Genomic DNA, 24,605 nt, shown 5'->3' on the forward strand with positions numbered 1-24,605 from the left:
TTTCGTCATGTCTCCATTAGTTGTCCTACTCTTGAATGTATATTTGCAAAATGTGTTAATTTTGTTTGAAACATTTCTGTCAGGTTTAGTCAGGGTTCAGATTTTTACCTGAATCAGTTAGGATAGCATCTCTTTCTTTTCACTAGTCAAATGGAAGTTAATGTAGTTCAGGTTTTCCCCTTAGAGTCAATGGTTGGGGTATTTTTGTAGATTAGGATATGAAAAAAAGTTTATGTACAATAGGTTCTAGCACTTCTATTAAATAATCATTTCATTTTCCCATTAGAAGAGAGTATATTTAAAGTATTTTTAAGACATTCTAATTTTTGTAAATTATGTGTTTTGTTCTAGGTTTCCCAGGCTGGAGATTTGCTTATTGAAGTTTACGTGGAAAGAAAAGAGCCAGACTGCAGTGTTATAATCAGGGTTAGTGTATAAAAGTGATATAATGTTTTTACTAAACACTTTCTCATGAAATGTACCAGACTTATTTTCATGCATGTTTTTATAATTGCATAATGAAAGTGTGAATTTATATGTTTCACTATCTTTTTATAAATATTTTTTTTATTTGCTGGATTGCCTAGATTTTGTAAAGAGTGTTTATTACGCATTTCTAAGCAGAAGGCTATCATATAATTTTAAAGGGGAGACATCCTCCTTTAGTTTTACTGCAGTACACAGTAGTATAAATTCTTACAGCTCTATGGCTGCAACACACAAGAAAATTAACAAGTACGCAGTGAATACTGGCTTTATTCAGTAGTGCAGGACATTTAAATGACCTTCCTCCTCTCTTTGCCAGTGGTGATCTGCCTTGCTTGAGTGCTGAGAAACCTAAGCTTACTAATCACTATAATTGAGATTTCCAGCCTTGTATCTGATAGCATATTTGAAAGGCTCTGGTCTCCATGCAGTAGTGCTCTGTTGTTTGGATGTTAAGAAAACATTTAAATTTGTGTAATGACAAAGGACAGATACAGTTGAGAAGGAACCAGCAAACTTAGGGCAATACTTTTTTCCCCTGTTATAGCTCTTTCTGGTTTCTTTTTGCTCTATTCAGCATGTGATTATGTTTTTATGTATACATGCTATGTGTATGCATATTTAGGTATATGTACACACACACATACATACACACAAGAAGACATGCATTTCTTAATATGAATAAAAATGGGAGTATGCATCACTAGGAGAAAAAATGGCCAGTAAACATGGTGCTTCTGTAATATTTACCTTTTCATACTCTTGAAAACATATGTAAGCTTTTTTTTAAAAAATTTTTTGAAAGGTAAAGAAAGGAATTTCAGATTATCATTTTTAGCTGATTGATAACTTGATAAGTTCAACTGCATGGAACAAAAAATGAAAACATGTTCAAGTGAGAAATATTGGATTTACAAACTCACTATATCTGCTTTTAATTTTTTTGTCAATTGCAAGGAGGAATATTTTGTACAAAAATCAGAGATCAGAAATTGTAATACATTATAAACTGACTCAATTTTTATTACAGGTATCACCTTTGACAGAAGCAGAAGAATTAACTAATGATGTTTTAGGAATCAAAAACATCACTCCCAACAAAGACGATATCTGGGCTGCTTTTGAAGTACTTGAAAATGGAGAATTAGGTTAGCGGAACTTATATTTATGTGTATTTATCTAATTATCATTAGTTTTTATTTTTAAACATTTAGTCTAATCAAAATGTTAGCTGAAAAGTTACTAAAACTTTGTAGAAACAAAACAACAATTAGCCTTCATTCCATTGTTTTCTATTTGGGTACTGCACCATGTGCATAATTCCTTTCTACATTTTGTGTTTCACTAATAATTTGAGGAATTGGTTTAAAATGCTCATGCATTTGTGGCTGAAAAACATTCTTTATAATACTGTGGTTCACAGCTCATTAGCCATCAGCTACAGAAAAGTAGATCTTACCAATAAGTTTCAAAGAAGAAACTTATTTTCATTAGTTAGCAGTCGATTTCTAAGGAATAATGTCTTTCAGAAAATGAAACAAGAAAATACATGCAGTACTCAGGGGACAGGTTCTTTTTAATTATTTAGTCAATTTATTTTAAGTGTGTAGACAAAAAAGGAGATATAAATTTCTGTAACCTTGTCTGTATTACAGGTAGCATTGAGGTGTATATAGCAGAATCTTGAAACATTTGTTTTAAATATATTTCTGATGCTAATGGTGGCAAAGGTCACAATATTCATGAACTGTAAACAGGTGTTAACATCGAGAGTACTATGCTAATGCTGGAGCTCACACTTTACTATTAGAGATAATCAAAATAATATAATAATACAGGAATCCTTTTTTTATTAAAACTTTGGATGAATACTCACTGTCATCTCATTGTTTGAAGAATACTTGGGAACAGAAATGTGCTTTTAGGGTATACAAAGTATTAGCACTTTTAAGTGAGTTGCTTTTATTATTATTTGCATGTTAAAAAAGTGGACTTTGGACTAACTTATTTCTGTAGTGGAGATTCCTATTTTCATGTTTAAAAAGCAATCTGAAAGAAATGGAGAAAACAAAGTCAACCAAATGTTCCAAGATTGTCTGAGTAGTTCTATTCTACTTGACTTTAGATGTAGTTACAATAATCTCCTAAGATTTACTGGCATTCCTGATATACTCAGCTTGAACTTGGCAGTATTAACAGTGGCATAAGTGCATTCTCCCTTCTGATGTAAACTGAATGATCCTGACCTCTTTTTTGCAGCATACAATCTTGTGATGATGCTGTGTAGAGTCGTAAGGTGCAACTCATTTCCAGATTCATAGATGTGGGTGTCAACTGACAAAGAACACTGGCATCTATTATCTTCAGAGAGTCCTGATAACTTTTACAAGAACTCTAGAAATTCTGTTTCTTTTGACTGAGTAATGGAAAAATTTGAAGGGGGATTAAGGGAAAGAGAAAATTAAACTATATTGCCAAGAGAACAGAAAGGTGGATGAAAAAGACGGCTCAAGACAGCTTCTTGAGGTATTTGGGTGCTGTAACTAGGATCTTAGTGCAGACTAGAAAGTTTGTCTGAACTAATGACTATGGAGGATTGGAAAAATTAAGCTTAGAGTGAGACTCTACAGACCCTATATAGGACAATAAATATTGTCAAGGGAGTAGAGAGTATCCCATTGAAACGAGATTTACATTGCAAAATAGAAAATGCCCTATCAATGTGTGTTTAAAAAAAAAAAAAAAAAGCCAACTAAACCAAGATTTAAGTCCTAATTCAGCACCTGGCTCCAATGAGCAGAGACTGTGTTGATGGAATGGACCCATTTTTGGACCCATGGAAGAATCTGTGCATTAGAACAGGTGAACTGAATTAATAGAAGTTGAAAAATTAAAATAATTCAAACAATAAGAGGCACTTATTCAGGAGGACTCCTCTAGTGCTACGGCTGAATTTAACAGATTTTCACAAGGTTGAAACATTGAGGAAGTAACAGACAAGAGGAAGAATAGTTCTTTGTAGTCTTTGGTCCAAACGTGACGCAAAAGAACCAACAAACTACTTGAGCCTTTTTTGCTGCAGGTTGTTTTACTGGCATCATTTGATGAACACTATTTAACTTTACCTCATCCACAGCACTTAAAAATAAGTTGGGATCTTGACACACTCATGACAGCAACAAAGTCTGCCTATTTGCTTCAACTTTCTGTTGATGACCACAGCATCTTCCTGATAGAAATGAATTTTCTGCTTGTGTCCCTTCCATGGTCTGGTACCTGTCCACTGCATGGTGATATTTGATTCGTTATACTCAATCCTAAGTTTTTATAAGAATTATTTTACTTCAGTCTCTCATCAAATATTTCCAGGATATACTGCTCTGAAAACTAACCCTGAAAAGTCAAGAAAATTAGAATCTTATATTTTCTAAAAAGTAATTTTCTTCTGATAGTTATTGCTGTTTAAGACTAAAATGATTGGTTTTGGATATTTACCAGCAAATATGTGATGACCTAAGTAAAAGGGTAATTGTATGTATGCGTTGACTGCTTGATGTTAAAAATACTGAAATTGCAGTATTAAAAATCAACGAAATTATTTGCATATAGAAAAGTTGAAATAATTGATAAAATTATCTAACCTAATGCAGAACTTTCAGTACCATATGCTTTTATAAAATAGGGTGTATAGGTTTTTTTAGTAATTTGTGCTTGATGGATAGTTTGTAAATGAGGTGTGCTGCCAGTAAAATAACTAGTGCATTTCAGCGTGATGATTTATGTACCATGTAATCCATGATGACAGATGGTCTTAAATGTAACTATAAATAAAACAGTAGGTGTTTACTCTGGGAGTGCTAGTGTTCTAGGAAGGTGTGATGATTTGCTAGCTTTTCCTGCCTTTCTTTTGTAATTTTTTTCTCCTTAAAGTGGATTTTTCTCCTGTACAAAGGCAACAAGTTGTTTAAACTTTATCACATTTAAAAGTCCATAGTCTTTAAACTTCTTTTCAACTTTTGGGAAAGCTGGACCATTTAAATCAAAACGGCTGGAAAAACGGAGTTATAAAATAGTGATTGAGCTGCTGTCTGAGGAATAGTATTTCTGTTAGGCTGCTTTGTTATCATGTGCGAATAATAAAATCTTTATGTAAGTGATTTAACATGTCTAGAGGTAAGGTAGCTTTTTTGCCTCTGAAAACAGAGGTATTTTTTTCTGCCACTCAACAGTGTGCTATAAATAAAGGATGTACAAACAGCAGTTGTGGTTGCTTCTTCCTGGAGCTCTGGGGTTCAGGAAAAGATGTACTGCTAGAGCGTAGTGCTGGACTGTCCCAAAGCAGTTGTTGGTATTTCATATTCACCTACCCTAGCAGAAGTGAAAAATAAGATTATAATATCATACTTTTCCCCTCAGTGCCCAAGAAATACTGGGCTAGACTGCCTGACCCAGATGACAATGTCACACAGGTGTGATTTTCCAGCACTTGTACCCAGCTCTTCTGAATGCCTGACCCACATATGTTGGTGTCCAAACGAGAGCTCAGAACTTGTGGAGAGATCTGACTTTGGAGATAAAATGACTTTTGGGTCCAGTGCTCTAAGCCTGCATGGCCATTGTTAAGGTTTTTGTGCTTTCTGTGAACCTCTGGTTTATAATAGGTGCTTATTGTTGAGCAGGCTAAAGCCTTCAGGTGTGTATATGGAGAAACAAGTAGTTAGACGGGGGCTTGCACAGTCTCCCTCTGTCCTCCTCAGTATCGCCTAAAGATGATACATGTAGCATTGGTTGGGTGTCACAGTGTATGTCACATTTAGATATCTGCTGGATCTGATAATGCGGGCTTAGGGACCATTTGCTAGGTCTTCTCAGCTTTCATCTGGTGTGTGAACTGGAGTTTGTATGGCGTATTATTTGGGCTTTATCATCTCTGCAGTTCTTCAAATCTGTGAAAGGGTTTCAGGGTCTGTGTGTTTTAGGACTGAATGATATCTATCTATCTGTCTATAGACAAACGTATGTTTCAGTAACCAAAGTGTTGAAGTGCATGCACATTCTAGTCATGCCTTCACTTATCTTAATTTTAATTTTGCTGTACTCTTTGCTTGAGTTTGGAATAGAGAAGCGCAAATCTGGAAATTTCCTAAACACAGCAATATGGAGAAGACCTGGTAAGAGCAGATCCTTTTCCCTTTCAGTGAAAGGAATGGAATGAAACTAAAAGACTGGCTCAGTCTGGTTTGATCATTAACAGGCAATGTAATCTGTGCCAGTATTTTTTTTTCACTAAGGCTATTCCAAATTCTTTATATGTTTTTGATTCGAGAGCATTCATGGCTAGGAAGATTCACTTCCATTTGGAAGTGAAGAATGTGGAGCCTGGAGCAATGAGGCCCAGTGTAGCTGCGGGTCTCACTGTGTAATACTGTTTCATCATATTTACATATGCACTCTGATACTTCCTAGCTTTTATTATTAGCATGAAAGCAGTGTTTTAATATCTTTCAAGAAGGAAATACTAATAATTAAATACCAAAGACTTACTGAACATGTAACTACTGCTTGTTCAATCTGGGTTATCTGGAAGGGAAACCTATGCAGACCCTACCAGCAAAGGTGTTGCTGTAGAAAGTCAGTGAAGTGCCTAACTGTATTATTTTGAAAGCAACTTTTTCTTCTTATTGCTCAAAGTTTATCTATGGAAATGTGTAACTTAAAGGGCCTCCAATCTTGTTTCTCTTATTTCAACTTTTTTTTCTGGGAATTTTTCAGAACGTCCTCTGCATTATACAGAGAATGTGCTAGAGCAGGTTCTTCACTGGAGTTCACTACCGGAGCCTGGCACCACATATCTAATAATAAAGAGATTCCTCACAGCAGACATGATAAAACTCTACACTGGTATGTATCTTTTCTTTAATTAGATATTTCATGGGGACACAAGAATGACAGGTTTTTTTATAGCTGTTCACTGGGGCAAAGTGTCCCAGAACATCTGAATTACCGCTACTTTTTAAAAGTTATTGCTTTACTGACAGTTGTACTGGCTTCCTTCTAAAACATAGAAATAATGTATGTTCTTGTTTCTACAAACCATACAGATCTGCCATTTGAACATAAAAACATACAGAAACCCTGTATTCAACTCACAGTTTGTGAACTTCTGCTGTAGAGCATGAGACTGCTTTTTCATTAGAGCAGTTCTGAGCAGTCCACAAACTGCCTTGCTAGATGAAAACTGATGTTGCTAGTAGTTACATTACTTTATGCAAGGACTAGACTTTATTTAATTTAGGAAAGAAAATTTGACTTTTTCCTCTTAGTTAAAAAAAAGTATATATATTTTATTTATATATATATATATATATTTCTGTGTGTGTGTTGGGGGTGGGGGGTGGGGGGGCAGGATTATATAATCTAATGCCTCCAAATAGGAAGGCTAATTTGGAATGACATACTCAAGCAAGCAAGTGACTTGCAGCAAGTACATCGCCTTTAAGTAGAAGGAGGAATTTAGCTCTGATACTTGAAAGGAAACACAGCTACTGGAAACATATGATTTACAAGATGACCCAGACCCCTTTTTTTTTTTTTTTTTAATACCTGGAGTTAAATCTCCCAGGTAATAATATGTAGTATTCACTCTGAGGGAAGCAGAAGATTAGAACTGTCAGAAAATGATTATCCTGTTTTAAAGCTGCTGACATTCTTTATGCCATCACTGTAAAACACGTGATAGTAACATTTGATGCCTGGTTTAATGCCTAACTGATTTTATCTAATGGCTTATTCAAATATATAATCTTTTTTCTTTTCCTCTAGATCTCTCCCCCATACACAGAAGGATTTAGTTTCTCCATCTGTATATCTCTTCTGTCTTGATTTCAAGAAATGAAAGTTATGCTATTATGCTTATTCTTCTGAAAGTAATAGCCTTCTCTCATCATCCTTTATTTCTGTAAAAGCAAGCTCTACAGATATGACCCAACTTTAACAAGTGTGCTAGTCATGGTTTTTTATGTTTGAGTTTCACTATCTCTTATAAACGTGTTGTAGCAGATAGTGAATAGAGAGAAATGGCCTGGTTCTTTAAAAGCTTGAAATATGAACTCCCCTCACCTCACTCAGTATATATCGAGGTATAATCAGAAAAGTGAAGGGGGTACGAGGACTACATGTGAACGACTGCTCTGAGAAACAAATGAGAATTAGGCGAGTGTCTAAAGTTCAACTTATAGCGTGGTACTATTTAAGGAGGAGGTCTGCCATTTGCCATCCTTCTTGTCTCATGGTCTTTACATTCATTTCTTCTCCATCCCGCCCTCCCCATCACACTAATTAAGCTTGCCTGGGTTCTCTTCAGTTTGACCTTAGTCTGGACATGTTGGCTTTTGGTGACTGAATGTTTACATTTAGTGGCTCTTTTTTGGTGTTAAAATAATTAAAATCTTATTAAACAAGTTATAAAAATTGAGTAAGTTATACTGGTTTTCTCAGTGGTTTGAAGGATTTTAAAAAACATTCTGCCATATTGCAAACTTACACTAATGATCTCGACAATCCTAACATGGCAAAGTAATTTTTTATTGCAAAATCTGTACTCGAATGTGGGGTTGTCATTTTACCTTGTGAATAAATTTTATTTTCTACAAATTTAGGTTTTATACCTTTTAATTCTATCTTGCAACAATTAGGAACTGTTTAGGAGGGTATACTTGGAGATTTTTGGGGCTAGTTAACTATTCTCTTTACTTTGGTTCAGATCAGTCAAAATGGCCACCAACACTATCACTATTGCTCCGTACATTGCATTGATATGTCTTCAAATTAATATCTAAAAAGGAAATAAGGAAAGTAGATCTAATGTGATTTAGTCAACTCGTTATTAGCTGAGCTACCATCTTGTTCGGTAATACTGAGCATATTTCATCACAAACAGGAAAAATATTAAGAAAATTGGGGAGCAGGGAGGAGAGGGGCAGGGTTATTATATGCTTTTTTCCTGTCTTAAAAATAGCATAGTAGAGCAACAAAACAATAAATGTAAATTCTAATTGGATCTTATTATAACAAAATAAAGATGTTTAAAATAACAAACACTGTACTTTATTCATTTCATCTTGCAGAGATTTTGAGTCTACTTATAGCTTGTAAATGTGCTCTGAAACATTAGGAATACTGACGAACTAAAATAAATGTTCACTAACTTCAGCAGAGATGGGTATATATTAAGTTTAGGCCAAAATGCACAAAAAGTCTGTATTATTTATCCAAACTTTGCATTTGTTCTTAAATGTGGGTGTTAGTGCACAGGAATACACATTTAGTATTTCTGTTCTTAATCTTACATGTGTACATAGTGTTAAAATGTGTAAGCAGATATTTCAAGACACAAAGCTGGGGTTTTTTAGATAAACATTGCACCTCTGTCATTAGGCAGTGTCAGAGTGAGGAAAGATACATGATCAGGCCATCGGGGAAGGAGTGTTCCTGGTGACTAGAGAAAGAGGCAGTTGTGGTTGCAAGAAATCAATTTTCCTTATCAAGGAAAAAAAATAGTTTATTTTTAGTGATGTAGCTTCAGAAAAATTTGTGGTGAGTTTTCCACTTTCCTCCCAATCTTTAGTTATTCTCTCTTGACAGTTTATTCTATAACTTTTCATGCTTCTGCAGGAGTACTGTCTTTCAAGTGCTGTTCAGAAGGGCAAGATGTGCATTACATTTTCGTATAACAGATACTCGGTACATTCTATTTCAAGACCCTCTCTCTTCTCCTTATGTGAAAATTTCCCGTATTAAAATTCCATCTGTTAGAAAAATATAAGAAAATAGATTCACTGTAAAGTGTGTATATGGATACTTGAAATTTTCCAGTAAAGAGTTGTCTAATTTGAGTGGGAAATACTGATTTTCTGAGAACAGGAGCTATTATTCAGAAATATTATTTGAAACACAAACTTCTAAACTGTCAGTGAAGCAATCCTGAATGGATTGAGTTCATCTAGTTCCTAGTGGTTTCAGAGATCTGGAAAGTTTTGCATGGTTTTTAAAGTTTGTATCTGAAAAATCAGTCTGATTAGAACACATCCAGATTATTTTAGATTTACTTTATTATGTACTGGCTGCTAAAGAATACAGAAAATCATCAAGTATAGAGGATGATTATTTTTCCTCCTGACTTTCCTAAGATCTTTGTATGTATTAAGTGGTTGATAGATTTATTATGGTGAGAATGCTGCAGAGTTTAGAATGATTTTTTTTGTCATTTTGAGAGCTATGTGCAGAATTAGAAATCCTCCAATTTGGTATAGATGTGAAAGTATCCTCCTAGTCTCATTTGACATGTTTAAAAAAATAAAATGAAATTCATGTGATGGTGTGGGTGAGGTTTTGTATTCTATTCTGAACATGAAACAAGTATTCATATTGGCACACAGGGACTATATCACTTTTTTTTTTTTTTTTAACTGTACAAGAATATTGCACTGCTAGCTGGATTCAAATCAATCCAATCCAAACTTTTGATTTTAATTGTTAGAAATGTATTGATTTTGTTCTTAGATTCTGTCTTGAACTAATGAAAATACTGGGAAATCTTCTTTTGAGATTTTCTTTTAATGGAAGGCATGATGATTAGAATGGAGTGGGTTTTATTTGATGAAGTCAAAGGAGTTTATTATCTTTTTGATTTCCATTATATTTTTAAAATGTCTTTTATAACTTCAGTTTGTACTCAGATATAAAGCAAGAGGGAATTAGATTCACAATATTTAATTATCTTCTTTTTGCAAATAATTAGGGTTAGTAGGAGGAATAATTTAATTTAATTTTCATCCAGTATGAAAGACAGGATTGAGATAGGTCTTTTTGAGTTAGTCCCAAAGTCTCACTACACTGTACAAATGACAGCAGAATCTGATTCTCTGTGTTTTAAAATATAACCTAACTGGTTTTGTGTGTGCAGCTCAAAATGTATTTGCATCAAATGTTTGAGTACAAATATTACTTACCTACCTTTTGTGCACGCGCATTTATGCATCTTATGCAATAATATGTGTTTCACTATTAGTAGGTTGGGGCTCTTCCTAAATATGGTATAACTGTTTACGGGTTCCCTAAAAGAAGGGCAAAGAACATAAATACTGAAATATATGTAGATGCAAACACTACTGTGCAACATATTTATACTGGATCATTCATTTTATGGTCATTAGTGATATTCCATGCAAATTCTTAGTTCTGCCTTGTCACCTTTAATACCTAATTTCTGCATGTTATGCTGTACTTGAAAATATTGACTGCTTATTAAAATGAATGTATGAGATGAAAAAAAATATATAATATTCATTACTGCATGTTGCAAAAACTACTGGGTTCCAAAGTGTGACTATTTGTATAGTTCTCTGTGTAATACTGCTCTTCACAAATAATCAAATCTATGCAAAGAAATTCAACATATATGAAAGTTGGTTCTTTTCTGTATTCCTGTCTTTCCTGAGTGAATGCAAATATATTTTATCTTCTTTTTTGCTAGTGGAATGTTACAGAAAAGAGGCCACTTGGGTAATTGGGTAAGGATGCCATTACCACATGCTCCTTTTACACCACAGTCTTATTGCTTATTTTGAAATGATGCAGTATAAGAGTTGGTGGTATCATTCCAGAGCTCCTAAACAAATTTATTCAGTATTTCCTCAACACATTAATGAATTACAGGAAATATCTACATTTAGCAAAAGAAAATAGGTGGCCCAAGCCAAAATATGGCATAAGTAGTAGACTCATAGTATATTGGGATAAAGAAATTAGCCCTGTTAATACAGCTGCTTCTTTAAGAGATCACAGAATCACAGAATGGTTGAGGTTGGAAGGGACCTTTGGAGATCATCTAGTCCAACCCCCCTGTTCAAGCTGGGTCACCTAGAGCAGGCTGCCCAGGACCCTATCCAGTCAGGTTTTGAATATCTCCAAGGATGGAGACTCCACAGTCTCTCTGGGCAATCTGTTCCAGTGCTCAGTCACCCTCATAGTAAAAAAAAAAAGTTTTTCCTTATGTTCAGACAGAACTACTTGTGTTTCAGTTTGTGCCTGTTGCCTCCTGTCCCGTCACAGGGCACCACTGAAAAGAGTCTGGCCCCATCCTCTCTACATCCTCCCTTCAGATATTTGTATACATTGATAAGATCCCCCCTCAGCCTTTTCTTCTCTAGGCTGAACAGTCCCAGCTCTCGCATCCTTTCCTCATATGAGTGATGCTCCAGGCCCTTAATCATCTTAGTGGCCCTTTGCTGGACTCACTCCAGTAGCTCCATGTCTCTCTTGTACTGGGGAGCCCAGAACTGGATGCAGTACTCCAGATGTGGCCTCACCAGGGCTGAGTAGAGGGGGAGAATCACCTCCCTCGACCTGCTGGCAACACTCTTCCTGATGCAGCCCAGGATACCATTGGCCTTCTTGGCCACAAGGGCACACTGCTGCCTCATGCTTAACTTGGTGTCCACCAGCACTCGCAGGTCCTTCTCAGCAGAGCTGCTTTCCAGCAGGTCAACCCCCAGCCTGTACTGGTAATGTTGACTAGAATGGAGAACAGTTTATTTCCTTCTGTCTGGCCTCTCTGTCTTCACACTGGCAGTCTACTTTAAGCACTAGTTACCTCAAGGAGAAAAGAATACTTAATGTTGCTGCTGAATTCTGTGTTCTTTCATTAAGGCTTCTGCAAGATGCAAGTAGGAATTATTTTTCTTTTTCATTGCTCCTTACTTTGTTAAAATGTTGTTTTGGTTTGAATTTGTATGCATGAGTCACTTCAGCATAGTAATTACCGTAATTAGTGGTCAGAAGTCCTGCTATTTGAAAGTGGACTTGCTGGGCAAAGCAGATAAACTATTTTTTAAAAAAAGATTGGGAGGAAAGGAAAAACATGTAGAAGTGGTGCTGCAGTAGTTTTCATCTAGCAACATTCAGAAAAGACCCATTCTTTCTCTTTAAAGAATATATTTTCAATGCTTTTTTGTATTATTTTATTTAGATTTTTAAATTGCTGTCAACATTAACATTATACTGAAAATCTAGTCTTTATCATTGAAAACTTCAATGGTTCTGATTTGTTTCATTAAAAATCTTTTAATTACAAAATCAATTTTAATTCTCTCTAAAGCTGCTTGCAAAATACTACTTCAAAAGTTTGTTTGTTTGTTTGTTTTGCCAAATATATGTGTGTTTCTGTGTGTATTTTGACTCTCTTAAACAGAAAAATGTACACAGTCTCACAACAAAATCAGAGCTTTCTGGTAATTTTAATGTACTTGTGCTTCAGAGAGGCAAAAACTTACACATACTTTGCAACTTAACGCATGTTCTTTTCTGAACAGATTATTGTAATTGAAGTACGTCGGTGGTTCTTTCTGTGTTATCTGTTTTAGAAGTGAAACAGAGAAGATGATTTTTTTTCCAATAATTAAAATCATCATGTTGTCAATATTTAATACTTTCTTAAGAAAATTTGGACCAATCAAGTTGTAATTTTAGTCTTTTGATATACAGTAATAAATATTAGGGGCACTTAAAAATTAGCAGTTTCCACTGTTCCAAAATCTTCTAACAGAACGCTTTTTATTGTCTTGATAGAGAAAAACTTGAAAGGCAGTATGAAAGCAGGCTATCTGAAGTACAAAGAAGAACCATCAAAGCTACTATCTGGAAACAAATTTCAAGAACGGTATTTTGTGTTACGGGAAGGAAACTTGCTTCTTTACAAGGATATGAAGGTACAACAGACAGAAACTCTTCACCAGTTTAATCATAAGCACTAAAACGTTCTTTTTCATATGGAAATGAGAAGAAAGGTAAACAGGTGAACAGAGTTAAATGGTAACCTTCAAAGTCTGGGGTTGAAGTACAAGTTTTTTATGTTACTAGTTCACAGAGACTTTAGTAAAATGAAATTATGGATGATGCTTATTTAGCTAGTTTAATTATGCATTATTATAAGCTTTAAAAAAGAAATTAAACCAAAGTTTACAAATGCCTATAAACTGCTGTGACTAAGATTTATGAAAACCCTTTGTACTGAGCTGTAGTAGAAGCAATATAGAACTTAAGTGAGCTGCATGCTGGTTTGTTTTCAGATCTCAGAGTCTTTAGAAATTACAAGCAACAGGGGTTTTTTTACTTAAAAATGTCATGATGGAAGAGGTTAGAAAACAGTATCTCTCAATACACTAGCAAAATCTTCCCTTGCCTCCCAGCTACAAAGCTGTCATTAACTTCTCAGTAATGAAGAGGAAATATAAACTTCTCTTGAAATAAAACTTTAGAAAAAAGAGACTTGATGTAATCTCAGTCTTGCAGACACTAGTACTGATGCTTAGATATAGTCAGAATCCCACAGAAGCAAAGTCAGGCATACTTGATAATATGTTGAATTGAGATTTTTTCACAGGAGTTTTCTGTGAAGAATGTTTTCAGATGTATGCAATTTATGTTAAAGTGTAAAACTAAATAACATATATTGTAAACTGTGCTGTTAGTTTTAGTTTTGCTAATTTCTGGTAAACAATACCTCTTAAAGTTTCAAGTGCTTTTATTCTTGCTGGATGCTGGTTTTGCCCATCCAACAGATATACATAAGCTTGCTGGCCTTCCTAAAATACTCAGGAGAATATATATATATATATTTTTTTTTTAAGACCAAAGTTTATGGATTAATTGCTAATGTAAGCTAATGCAAAAGAAATATATCTTCTTGTAAGACTGTGGATATACTTTTAATTAGAATGACCCTAGAATGTCAAAAATAGTGATGCATAATTTAGTGCTAAAACTCAAATTGTCACATATGTGAGAGTAAATTAATATTCTCATACAACCTTAATTAGGATCTAGGAAAGAGTTTATGATAGGATTATTGTACTATGTTAAAATTGCTTTTTCAGCCATTCTGATTCATAACGCATTAAATGGTTCCTAAACTCAGGTGGAGTTTTGTACTTAGTGTAAATACTGCATTATTTTTAAGTGGCTTTATACCTTTTTTTAAATAAGCAAATGGAAATATCATTCTGACAAAATAGCATATTTCAGTTTATTTTCTTTTGAGAGGTGTTTATCTAGCACCAATAATTTTTGTTCAATTTTAAGTCATATTTAGAAGTGAATAGTAGAAGGGGTTGACATTGCAGATGGAAAATTGTATTTAAAAAGATTGCATGGATTAATTTATGAATTCTCATAACAGTAAATTAAGTTTGTATATGCAAGAGGAGATGAATTCTGCTAAGTGTTTTCTTTTTTTCAAGAGGAATTATCAAAAACTTAAAAGTTTCCATGATATTGTATATTAAATTACAGTACTGTATTAATTGGCTGAAAAAGCTTGCCATTGTAATGCACAGTCATTAAAAGATATGCTCACACACACAAAGAAATGAGGAAGTTCCTTTAGGCGTAATTCTTTGAGAAGCATACTAAATAATGCATTCTGTAGAGGTATCTATTCAGCGTGGCAGTACTCTTGCTTTGAGTTCAGAGGTCAGTCTAGAAGATCAACCATAAAATTGTTGGTTTTGGTTTTGGGTTTTTTTTGGTGATAATGGCCCCTCAGATTCTGGGCAGTGTATCTCTTTTTTCCCCAATATTTGAGTGTTAGAGATTGAATGCTATAGAGAAAGAAATTGAGAATCCAGGTCAGCAAACACTACAGAGCAACTATATGTTGGGATTATAAGATTTGTTAAGTGATTTTTCTAAATTGAAGCCTGAAACACGTGGCCTAAAAGTACTAAATGAATAGTAATTTATTCTGCTGCCTGTTTTAGATTAGTGCATATAAGAATTTTGTTATTTCTTTTCAGTATTTCAGCCTCAAGATGCATTCACTTCACACGCTAATGTGTGCGTGTATCTGTTGTAGGTTGGCTGAATGTATTTGATTTTCTAAGAATCACAGGAGTATTCAGGTTGGAAGGGACCTCAGGATGTCTTGGGTTCAACCTTCTACTCAAAGCAGGGCCAGCTATGGCATCAGACCAGGTTGTTAAGGGATTGATCCTCTCAGGTCTTGAAAACCCTGAAGAATGAAGACTTCACAGCTTATCTTGGCAGGTTCTTCCAGTACTTGACTGTCCTCATGAAAAAAGTTTCTTCTTCCAGTATGAATCTCCCTAGTTTCCATTAGTGCCCATTGTCTGTCATTCTCCTACCATGTACCATATGAAGAGCCTGGCTCCATCTTCTTGGTGACCACCTCATAGGTACTGTGGGAGGCTCCTGTTAGGTGCCCCAAAGCCATCTTTTCTCCAGGCTGAACAAGCCCAGCTCCCTCAGTCTCTCCTTACAGTGCGAGTGCTCCAGGTCCAACCAGCTTGATCAGCCTCCACTGAACTCAGTCCAATTCATGGATGTCTTTCCTCTGTTGGAGGGGCCAAAAATGGACACAGGACTCTAAATGCAGTCTCACAAGAGCTGAGGAGAGAGGAATAATCACTCCCTTCAACCTACTGGCTGTGGTCCTCTTAGTAAAGCCCAGGTTGCTCTTGGCCTTCTTTGCTGCCAGGGCACAACGCTGGTTCATGCTCAGCTTGCTGTTCACCAATACTCCAGGTCCTCCTCAGCAGAGCTGCTCCTCAGCCGACCACGCCCTGGAGGGGGCCAGGGAGACCCAGGAACCAGGGGGTTCTTCCTTCCCAGAAGACCTGGCATTTGTCCTTGTTGAATTTCATGACATTCCTGTTGGCCTATTCCTCCAGCCTGTCTGTGTCCCTCTGGAAGGCAGCCCTGCCCTGACATCTATTGACTGGTCCTCTAGGTTGATCTTGCAAACTTGATGATCAAGCACTCCATGGAGTCCCTACAGGTCATTGATAAAGATGTTAAACAGGACAGGTCCCAGGATAGACCCCCTGTGGTACTCCACTCATCACAGGCTTGCAGATAGAGTTTATCTGATTAACTGCTACCCTCTGAGCCTGATCATGCAACCAGTTTTTTATCCATATAAATGTCCACCCAGTCAAACCATAACATCTCAACCTGCATACAAGAATATTGTGGAAGACCATGGCAAAAGCCTTACTAAAGTTGAAGTGAAAGATATCCTCTGCTCTCCACTCATCCATGAATCCAGTCATTTTATCGTAGAAGTCAATCAGGTTGGTCAAACAGGATTTACCCTGGGTAAATCCATTCTGACTGTTCCTGATCACCGCCTTCTCTTTCACACGCCCAGGAATGTGTGCCAGGAGGACTCACTCCATGATTTTTCAACAGACCAAAATGAAGCTGAGTGGCAGGCGGTTCCCCAAATTGTTCTTTTTACCTTTTTTTGGAAGATGGCTGCAACATTTGTCTTTCTCCAGTCATCAGCAACTTCCCCTGATCTCTATGACACTTCAAAGATGAGATCGAGCAGCCTTGTAAGGACATCAGCCAGCTCTTTCAGCACCTTTGGATGCAGCCCGTTTGGTCCCGTGGACTTGCATGGCTCAACTTCTCTCAAGTAATCTCTGATTTGATCCTTCTCTAGTGCTGGTGGTTGTTCTCCTCCTTGAATCGTGTCTGTAAGCACAGAGGCCTAGGAGACCTTGCTGGCATGAAGACTGATGCAAAGACGATCCTAAATACCTCAGCCTCACCTGTGTGTGCTGTTGCTCATCTAGCTGCTCCACTCAGCACTGGGCCTGCATTTTCCTTGTTCAGCCTTTTACTTGTAATGCAGCGGTAGAAGCTCTTCTTGTTGCCCTTGACATCCTTAGCAGGTCTCAACTCCAGCTGAGCTTTGTCTTTCCTAGCACCATATCTATATGTCCAGGCAGTGTTTCTAAATTTCCTACCTCCGCCTCCTGTATGCTGGCTTTTTCTGCACTGGGGCTCTGCCATGAATTCCTTGTTTAGCCAGGTCTCCTGATACGTCTGCTTGTTTCTCTGAGTATCATGAAGCACCATTCTTGCACTTGAAGGGATGCTGTCCTTAAAGACCTGCCAGCTTTCCTGAGCTTCTTTGCCCTTCAGAGCTGCCTCCTCCTATGGGATCACATGTAGCAGTTCCCTGAATAAGCCCAAATCTGCTCTCCTAAAGTCCTGGGTCTGTCCTCTGCTACTTGTATTTCATGGTCATGATGGCTGAAGCTAGCATTGATTATCACATCCCCAACCAGTTCTTCCTTGCTTGTGAATATCAGATCCAGCTGTGCATCGCCCCTGGTTAGCCTATCCGGTACCCGTGTCAAGAAGTTATCCCTGACACCCTCTAGAAATCTGCTGGATTGCTTGTGTCCCACCGTGGTGCCTTTCCAGAAGATGTCAGGGAAAGCAAAGCTCTCCCAGAGAACCAGGGTCTGTGATCCAGAGACTTCCTTGAGTTGTTTAAAGACGACTTCATCTGTTTTTTCGTCCTGATTGGGTGATCTGAAACAAACACCATGATGTCCATCTCATAGAAGATCTCCCGACATGTGCCATCCTTCACATAGAGGGCACCCCCCATCTTCCCTGCCTGCCTCTCCTGAAGAGCTTGTATCCATCAATTGCAGCACCCCAGTCATGTGAGCTTTGCCACTGAATCTCTGTTATTCTGACTATGTCGTAATTTTTTGACATTACAGGGAGTTCACGTTCTTCCTAATTAGTCTTCTCTCAGTGATAGTGATTGGCACTCTTTGTTAGTGGGAAAGAAAGATGTAAAAAACATAATGGCCAACAAGAAAAGTAGGGTGTAGCCGATGAAACTGTGGAGACAGTTACAGAGCATTTCCTCTTTTGTATATTCCTGATACAGTAATTAGAATCTTATTTTATTTTCAGGCTAGCAAACCTGAGAAAGTGTTGCCCGTCAATTCCTTGAAGCTTTATCTTGGAGTGAAAAAGAAAATGAAGCCACCAACAAAGTAAGAATAGAAAAGAAAATAAGTTAAATGCTATGTAGCAAGGTACTGTAGTATCTTCATGAAAGAGGAAAATAAAATATTGTGGAACAGGGAAAAGTCAAGAAGCCAACTGGAGTACACTGAATTAAATTACCCTCCATAATATTATTTGTTCTGTTGTTATCTTTAGTTTTGTGTTCCATGTTAACTCCTTTGTGCTAGCAAATTACTTTATTGATTGGCTTTTCTTAATCTTAAGTGTATTATCTCTTGTAGATGTGTTTGTTGCTAGCTCACTTAGTTTTGTGGTATGTGTCCTGCATTTCATTGATGGGCATACCTTCCTTGTACCAAGAAAAAAAAGAGGAAGAGAAAACCAACTAGTTTGTCTTTGGTGACAGTCCCTGTTGTGCAGCAGAGGATTTTCCTTTTTCAGGATCCTTATTATTTTGACTTTTTTCCTTCTAAACGAAGATTACAGTGCCCTTTAGAAAAACAGTGACTATGTCTCTGGACAAGAGAGTGAGAAATGACACTTTTTTCTCAGATGTGTTTCCAGAACTTATTTCAGTCAAAGCTTTAAGACACTGAGATAATGTAGGTAGGATCCTGGCCCAAGGGGATTCTGAGTTGCTTGTAGCCTGTGAGCAGATCTGCTTGTACTTTTCCCTTATAGTTGGCACATCAAAACCCTCAAAAGGTCTCTAAATTTCAGAGCTTAGTTCTGTTAGACAAAGTGTGGTGGTTTTTTGGTTTTGAGAAAGAGTGTTAAACTTGGGAACAAGTAGGTGAGTAGTTTAGAGCAGAAATGTAAGAGTATGTAAACAAGTTTGGATCTTTGCAGGATAGGTTCATTCCTTGAGGTTTACTTTCAGTCTAACGATTTTCAGCATCAGACTTAACACAATCTCCTCTGGATCCCTAGGAGCTGTCTGTGTATCTGTCACCTGAGAGGCTTCGTTGTGCACCTACTCCCTGTTTTCAGCATTTTTTTTTTTTTAATCTCTGTAGACTTATGTGATTCTTTCTGTTTCCAGCACAAGCATGCTCATGCTCCTTCTGTGCCTCCCCCACCACAAAGCTTCTTTATATGAATGTTTCTTCCTGGACACCAACTTAGCAATTTTACTTCCAACAGCTTTCAGAAAGTACAGCCACAGTCAAAACAACACACATAGTCAGCCTTCATCTGTAGGGCTTGGCTTTACTCCTTGTCCAGAACAGAACATTCATGAACTGAGTCATCTATGAACAAATGAGTAAAATCCACCATCAAACCCACAGTTTCATTTTTCAATAACCTCCTAGATTTGCAGTACTCATTTAAACTTTTTTTTTTTTTTTTTTTTTTTTTTTTTTTTTTTTACTTAAAAGCATTATGTAGCGGTCACTGCAGTTTTAGGAAAATGTTGTCTCTGTCTTGAGTTTCTGGAACTAATTTTTTAATTTTTTTTGTTTGTTTCAGCTGGGGTCTTGCAATATTTTTTGAAAAGCACCAGTGGTAGGTAAACATGAAACACATATGATCGGTTTAATTTCAGTGTTCAATGTTTATTTAAATGTTCAATTTCAGCATTTTAAAGAGAGGGTATTTGAAAACTACTGTTTTTTATGTTGTCTGCATGTTTGCTTTTTTCTATGTTTTTCTTAATTAACTAAACAATTATAGATTATATATTTTGGTAATCTTTTGGGGTTAGGTGTCTGTCCCCTTACTGTGGCCATAAATAGCAAACAATCTTAAAATCTGTAATTCTAAATTTATGAAACCTGTACGCATGCTTTAAGTTAAGCACTTGCCTGCCTTCTTTTTGAAGCAGGGTAAAGTGGTAATTTGAGGTATATGTGTATTTTGCTGTCTTTTTATGTAAGCTAGTGTTAAATACAGACAACGTTCACAGATGAATGTAAGCAGTATTTGAACTCATTTAGAAACCTATTCTGTAATATGTCTAGCTGCAACTAGATTTTTTTTTAATTTTTTTTCTTGTTAATTATATATTGTGTTCTAGGCATATATGTTGTGATGGACAGGATGCACAAATGGAGTGGCTGATCAGTATTTTTACTGCACAGGTACTAATCTGGTCAAATATAAAAAATAGAACTTTTCTTGCTGTTATGAAAATGTCATTAGGCAATCATATATATGTATGTGTTATATGTGCGTTATGGATAAAACTGCAATATCATTAAGGCTTTTGGAATACTTGATGTAATAAAACCACAAAAAAATGGTCTCAGCCTATGAAGACTATTGTTCCTAATGATATTTCCACATGAATATGGGAGTAGAAGATCACATTCGAGGATCTTTTTTCTGTTGTGTTGTAGAGAAGCTGGATAAAGAAATACAGCTCACTTCCTTAGCAGCAGTAGACCGCTTTTGGGTGAAATTCTGGCCCTTGACCCAAGGAGTATGTCAGTGTGCCACAATGCCTTGAGTGCTCTTTCTCTGTTAGCTTATCTGGATACTGCATGTGAAATGGCCACGATAGCAGGGTGCTCTGTTTAAGCACACTGAGGAGTGAACTAGCTCTGTCAGGAGTGCTGTGCCAACACAGTTATATTTTTCTGGTATTCGGGTTAGTTTAGCTAACACTGACAACTCATTGTGTTGGACAGATACTATCTCAAGTTAAGTAATCTGCTGCTTGTTACTAGACTGTGAATAAGGTGGATGTAAATTTGAGTGGCAGCCATGTAACACATCCTTGCAAATGGAGTTTAATGTTTGCATGGCAGGATGTGGGGGAGAGAGAGGTGGGAAGTCTGGCAGGAGACTGGAACAGAGTTTAAGTTTTTAAAAGGATTCTGTGTTTGTGTCAGATTTTTCCCATAACGTTCAAGGAACTTTGGGGAATATTGCTGTGAATACACATCACTAGATTTATGATTACCTGTGAGCTTTACATATTACATAAAGTGAACTAGACACAGGACTGTTGCACTACATACTTCACAGAGGCTTTCTAAAAGAGGATCTGTCTTTCTGACCTTTGTCGATAGTAGTACTAGAAGTACACTGTATGCCTTATAAGTAAGACTTCCAAAATTTTGTCTTATTCTGCTCCCTTAACTGAAGGAGCTATTGTGGTTTCTATGGAAACAGCCACCGGTCCTGGCATCCATCTCATGGCCATAACATGAGCAGTGTCACAACAAATTGGCTCAGAGGTTATTGATATAGGCTACTAGGAAATAACTCATACAAGCTTAGTAACTCTGTTGAAATCCTTTTGACGTAAAATCACAAGAAAGGCAATTTATTAGGATTCTGATCAAGTAGTGCGGTATGTAGAGTGTTCCTCTGATAATATAGATCAAAAACAGAGAGACACTGCTCACTGTTCAGGAGATTTTTATAACAAAAAAAAATCATTTAATGTGCATTTTTTTAACTTTGCAATGACTTAATACTATTTTCTTTGACAACTTCATTCTCATGAGGCCAATGAATCAACAGTACTAATGAACTGTGTTGAGAGGGTGGCTTTTTTGGTTATCAATATTCTGGACATCAGCGGAAGTTGTCAGTCTGTGAATTACTTGTGAGATTAAGTGCTAATGAAGCAAAATCGGTGTATTGCTCTATGACAGTATTATTTGCAATGAAAATCTGTCCTTGAGAATGCAGTGACTCATGTTGTTAAAGCTTACTGTAAGATCTCCAAATCTTTTGCATCACACAGTAGTAGCAGGCAATTATCATCAAATTATCCCCTTTCTAAACCAGAAAAAAAAAAAGTCAGCTGAGGTTGTTTCTAGTTAGTATTTTAGAATCGAGGCTATCTTTAGGGAAGATAGCTTATCTTCTACCTTATTCATTATCATAGTATCTGAACACCTTTGTGTTAGAGAGACTGCAGGCAGCATATTTTCTTTATGTTGATGGAGTTACTGGACTTAGATTGCAAAGAGAAAAATACTATAAAGTAAGTTTTGAAGTATTAAGACATTTACATTAAATGATCCAGTGCAATTAGGAGGGAGAGAAATCTATGTTACTGTGCTCTTCAGAGCTCCAGCAGAGTAAGATTTTATTAGTAAATAGTATCAGTAAGATACTATTATTTTCTTTTTTCCCATTATCTGATAATGTTTACTCCCATAGTGTAAGTTCTGCAGAGAGTATAAATAGCAAAGCTTAGGTCCTGCTGTAATCTAACACTTTTGTTACACAAAATCAAGTTATCCCAGAGGTTATTCATCTTGTACTTTAAATACTAAGATGATTCTAAGAAGAACTATTGTTTCTTCCACTTTTATGCAAAATCATTCCACAGAGTACAGCTAAAACCTGATTCTTGAATTCTATAATGCAGTTCTGCACAAAATCACTTAATAGCATACAGCTGGAAGTAATTAATTGATATGAAGATGGACACAATTATATATGGTCTCTTCCAATTCCAGTGCCTCTGATCAGCTAGAGAGAGGCACAGCATATTACCATGAGGTGCAGTTGTGCAGATAGGTCAAAACTATGAATAAATACATTTATTATGTGGCCTAATATGTTGCTGGTATTTCTGATGTATTTTCCAGAGTTCTATTTTAAGAAATGTTACAGACACAAAAGGGAAATCAGGCTACTTAACTGACAGGGATAGTTTCCCTAAGCTTACTGAAAATTCATGGAGGCAGGTTCCTTCAGGGCCTAACTTACAGGTCCTCAATCACTTTCTGAATCACATTTGTTTACAACAGAAAAGTCTAGCCTTCCATATTGGGCACCTAAATTGCAGTTATTCTCTTCATCAAAAATAGCAAAGAAGCATCTTCTGCCGTTGGTTCTATTGTGCAGTATGTGGATATAAAAAGATTTTGTGTTCATATCTGAAAGTTTCAAAATGATGTGGAAGATGTCCTGAGTCCTTGAAGTACACTAAACTTTTGGTAGAGTAGGTAGATAAAAGTGGTAAAAGAAAGAGGCATGGCTAAATCCATTCCAATGCTTTGAAAACCTCAGCTGTATTTGTTATAACTAGCTTGGGGGGGGGGAGGGGTCAAAAAGGCATCACTGTGTATTTAGCTATTTCTGTGCACAAAACTCATGTGCTAACTCCATGAATAATGTGATATCTTGGTCCACAATAAATTGCTTTTGGTTGGCAAGAGCCCCTCTCTCAGATAAGACATTCCTAATGTTTCACTGTGATGAAAAATGAACGTTTTTAACATTCATTGGGGAAAAGTCTTACAACAGACTTGTACCATACCCTGGTCAGCACCATCTGTTGGAATTTTTTACCCCATAAAGATGTGAATCTACGAAATACTTTCTCTGCTATGCAGTTGAGGCTTCCAGTTTCTAGACTGCTATTCTAAGTCAATAATGACAGAATCACACTCATTCTAGTGGCTTTCTAATAGCACTGTTTTAACAGGTAGACCATCTGCAGGTATAGTCACAGATCCATAACTGTATTTTGTTTACAGTCTTGAAGAGATAACATCTTAATTCATGGATGTGGAGGGTCAAATACCAAAAAAGTAATTTTAAAAAAGGAACAATGAAGACCCTGACACCAGTGAAAAGAAATCTATTAGAGATTTGGACAGTTTCTTCTTGGAAAGATCAGATAATTTCTTACTTGTTAAAAATAATGCAAAGTAGTAGTATTTTGTTAATACTAACCCAAATCATTCCCATCTTTCATTAGGGTTACTTTGCAGCAGTTCTAGCTAGCCAGTTTTCTTTTGAGTTATGCTGTTTTATCTCCGTGCACTCATCTCCAAGCTTTAGAAACTATTCCTACATAGATGTCATACATCCTCTTTGACTCATAGAATTTCATGTTGGAGCTTTTTCAGAAAAATCTCTTGCACTGCCTTGTCCTCAGAACTGTCTTTCTGGTTATCATTAGCTTCACCAGAGGAGCTGGGGAGCTTCAAGCACATATGCTCCAGTCTCTGTGTGTGAAAGTCTGCATGGTCTGCTGGTGAAAGTTCATTCTAGGTCCTTCCCAGGGAGAGGTTTTAGCATTTTATTTGGAATGTTCAGTTATTGATTTTTCTTCCGTCCTTTACCAAGCCCTCCTCTACCAATCATGTTTTCACTCAGGCTGAAGTTGCACACTTTGGTGTTCTCCCCAAAACAGACCTGTTTCAGTAGAGCCAAAGCAAAAGCTGTTATTGTAGCCAGATCTGTTGGTTTGTAGGTTGTATTTGTTGGGCATTCAGAAGGTCATTCCATTCTGGATAACACATGTTGTTATTGTAGGATAAGCAATAAGTATTTTCTCCTAAATTGTG

General features: G+C 36.5%; 1 protein-coding gene across 1 annotated transcript in view; it reads left to right on the forward strand.

Moving 5' to 3' along the window:
- Positions 1 to 24,605, forward strand: part of ARAP2 (ArfGAP with RhoGAP domain, ankyrin repeat and PH domain 2) — a 121,770-nt gene that overhangs the window by 91,406 nt on the left and 5,759 nt on the right. Inside the window, exons 24-30 of the mRNA XM_013949576.2 lie at positions 352 to 426; positions 1,517 to 1,634; positions 6,259 to 6,387; positions 13,114 to 13,253; positions 18,286 to 18,368; positions 19,813 to 19,848; positions 20,360 to 20,423. Of these exons, the coding sequence (XP_013805030.1) occupies positions 352 to 426; positions 1,517 to 1,634; positions 6,259 to 6,387; positions 13,114 to 13,253; positions 18,286 to 18,368; positions 19,813 to 19,848; positions 20,360 to 20,423 (645 nt within the window). The remainder of the gene's footprint in view (positions 1 to 351; positions 427 to 1,516; positions 1,635 to 6,258; positions 6,388 to 13,113; positions 13,254 to 18,285; positions 18,369 to 19,812; positions 19,849 to 20,359; positions 20,424 to 24,605) is intronic.

The sequence above is a fragment of the Apteryx mantelli genome, chromosome 5 (genome assembly GCF_036417845.1).
Source record: "Apteryx mantelli isolate bAptMan1 chromosome 5, bAptMan1.hap1, whole genome shotgun sequence".
NCBI classification, from domain to species: domain Eukaryota; kingdom Metazoa; phylum Chordata; class Aves; order Apterygiformes; family Apterygidae; genus Apteryx; species Apteryx mantelli.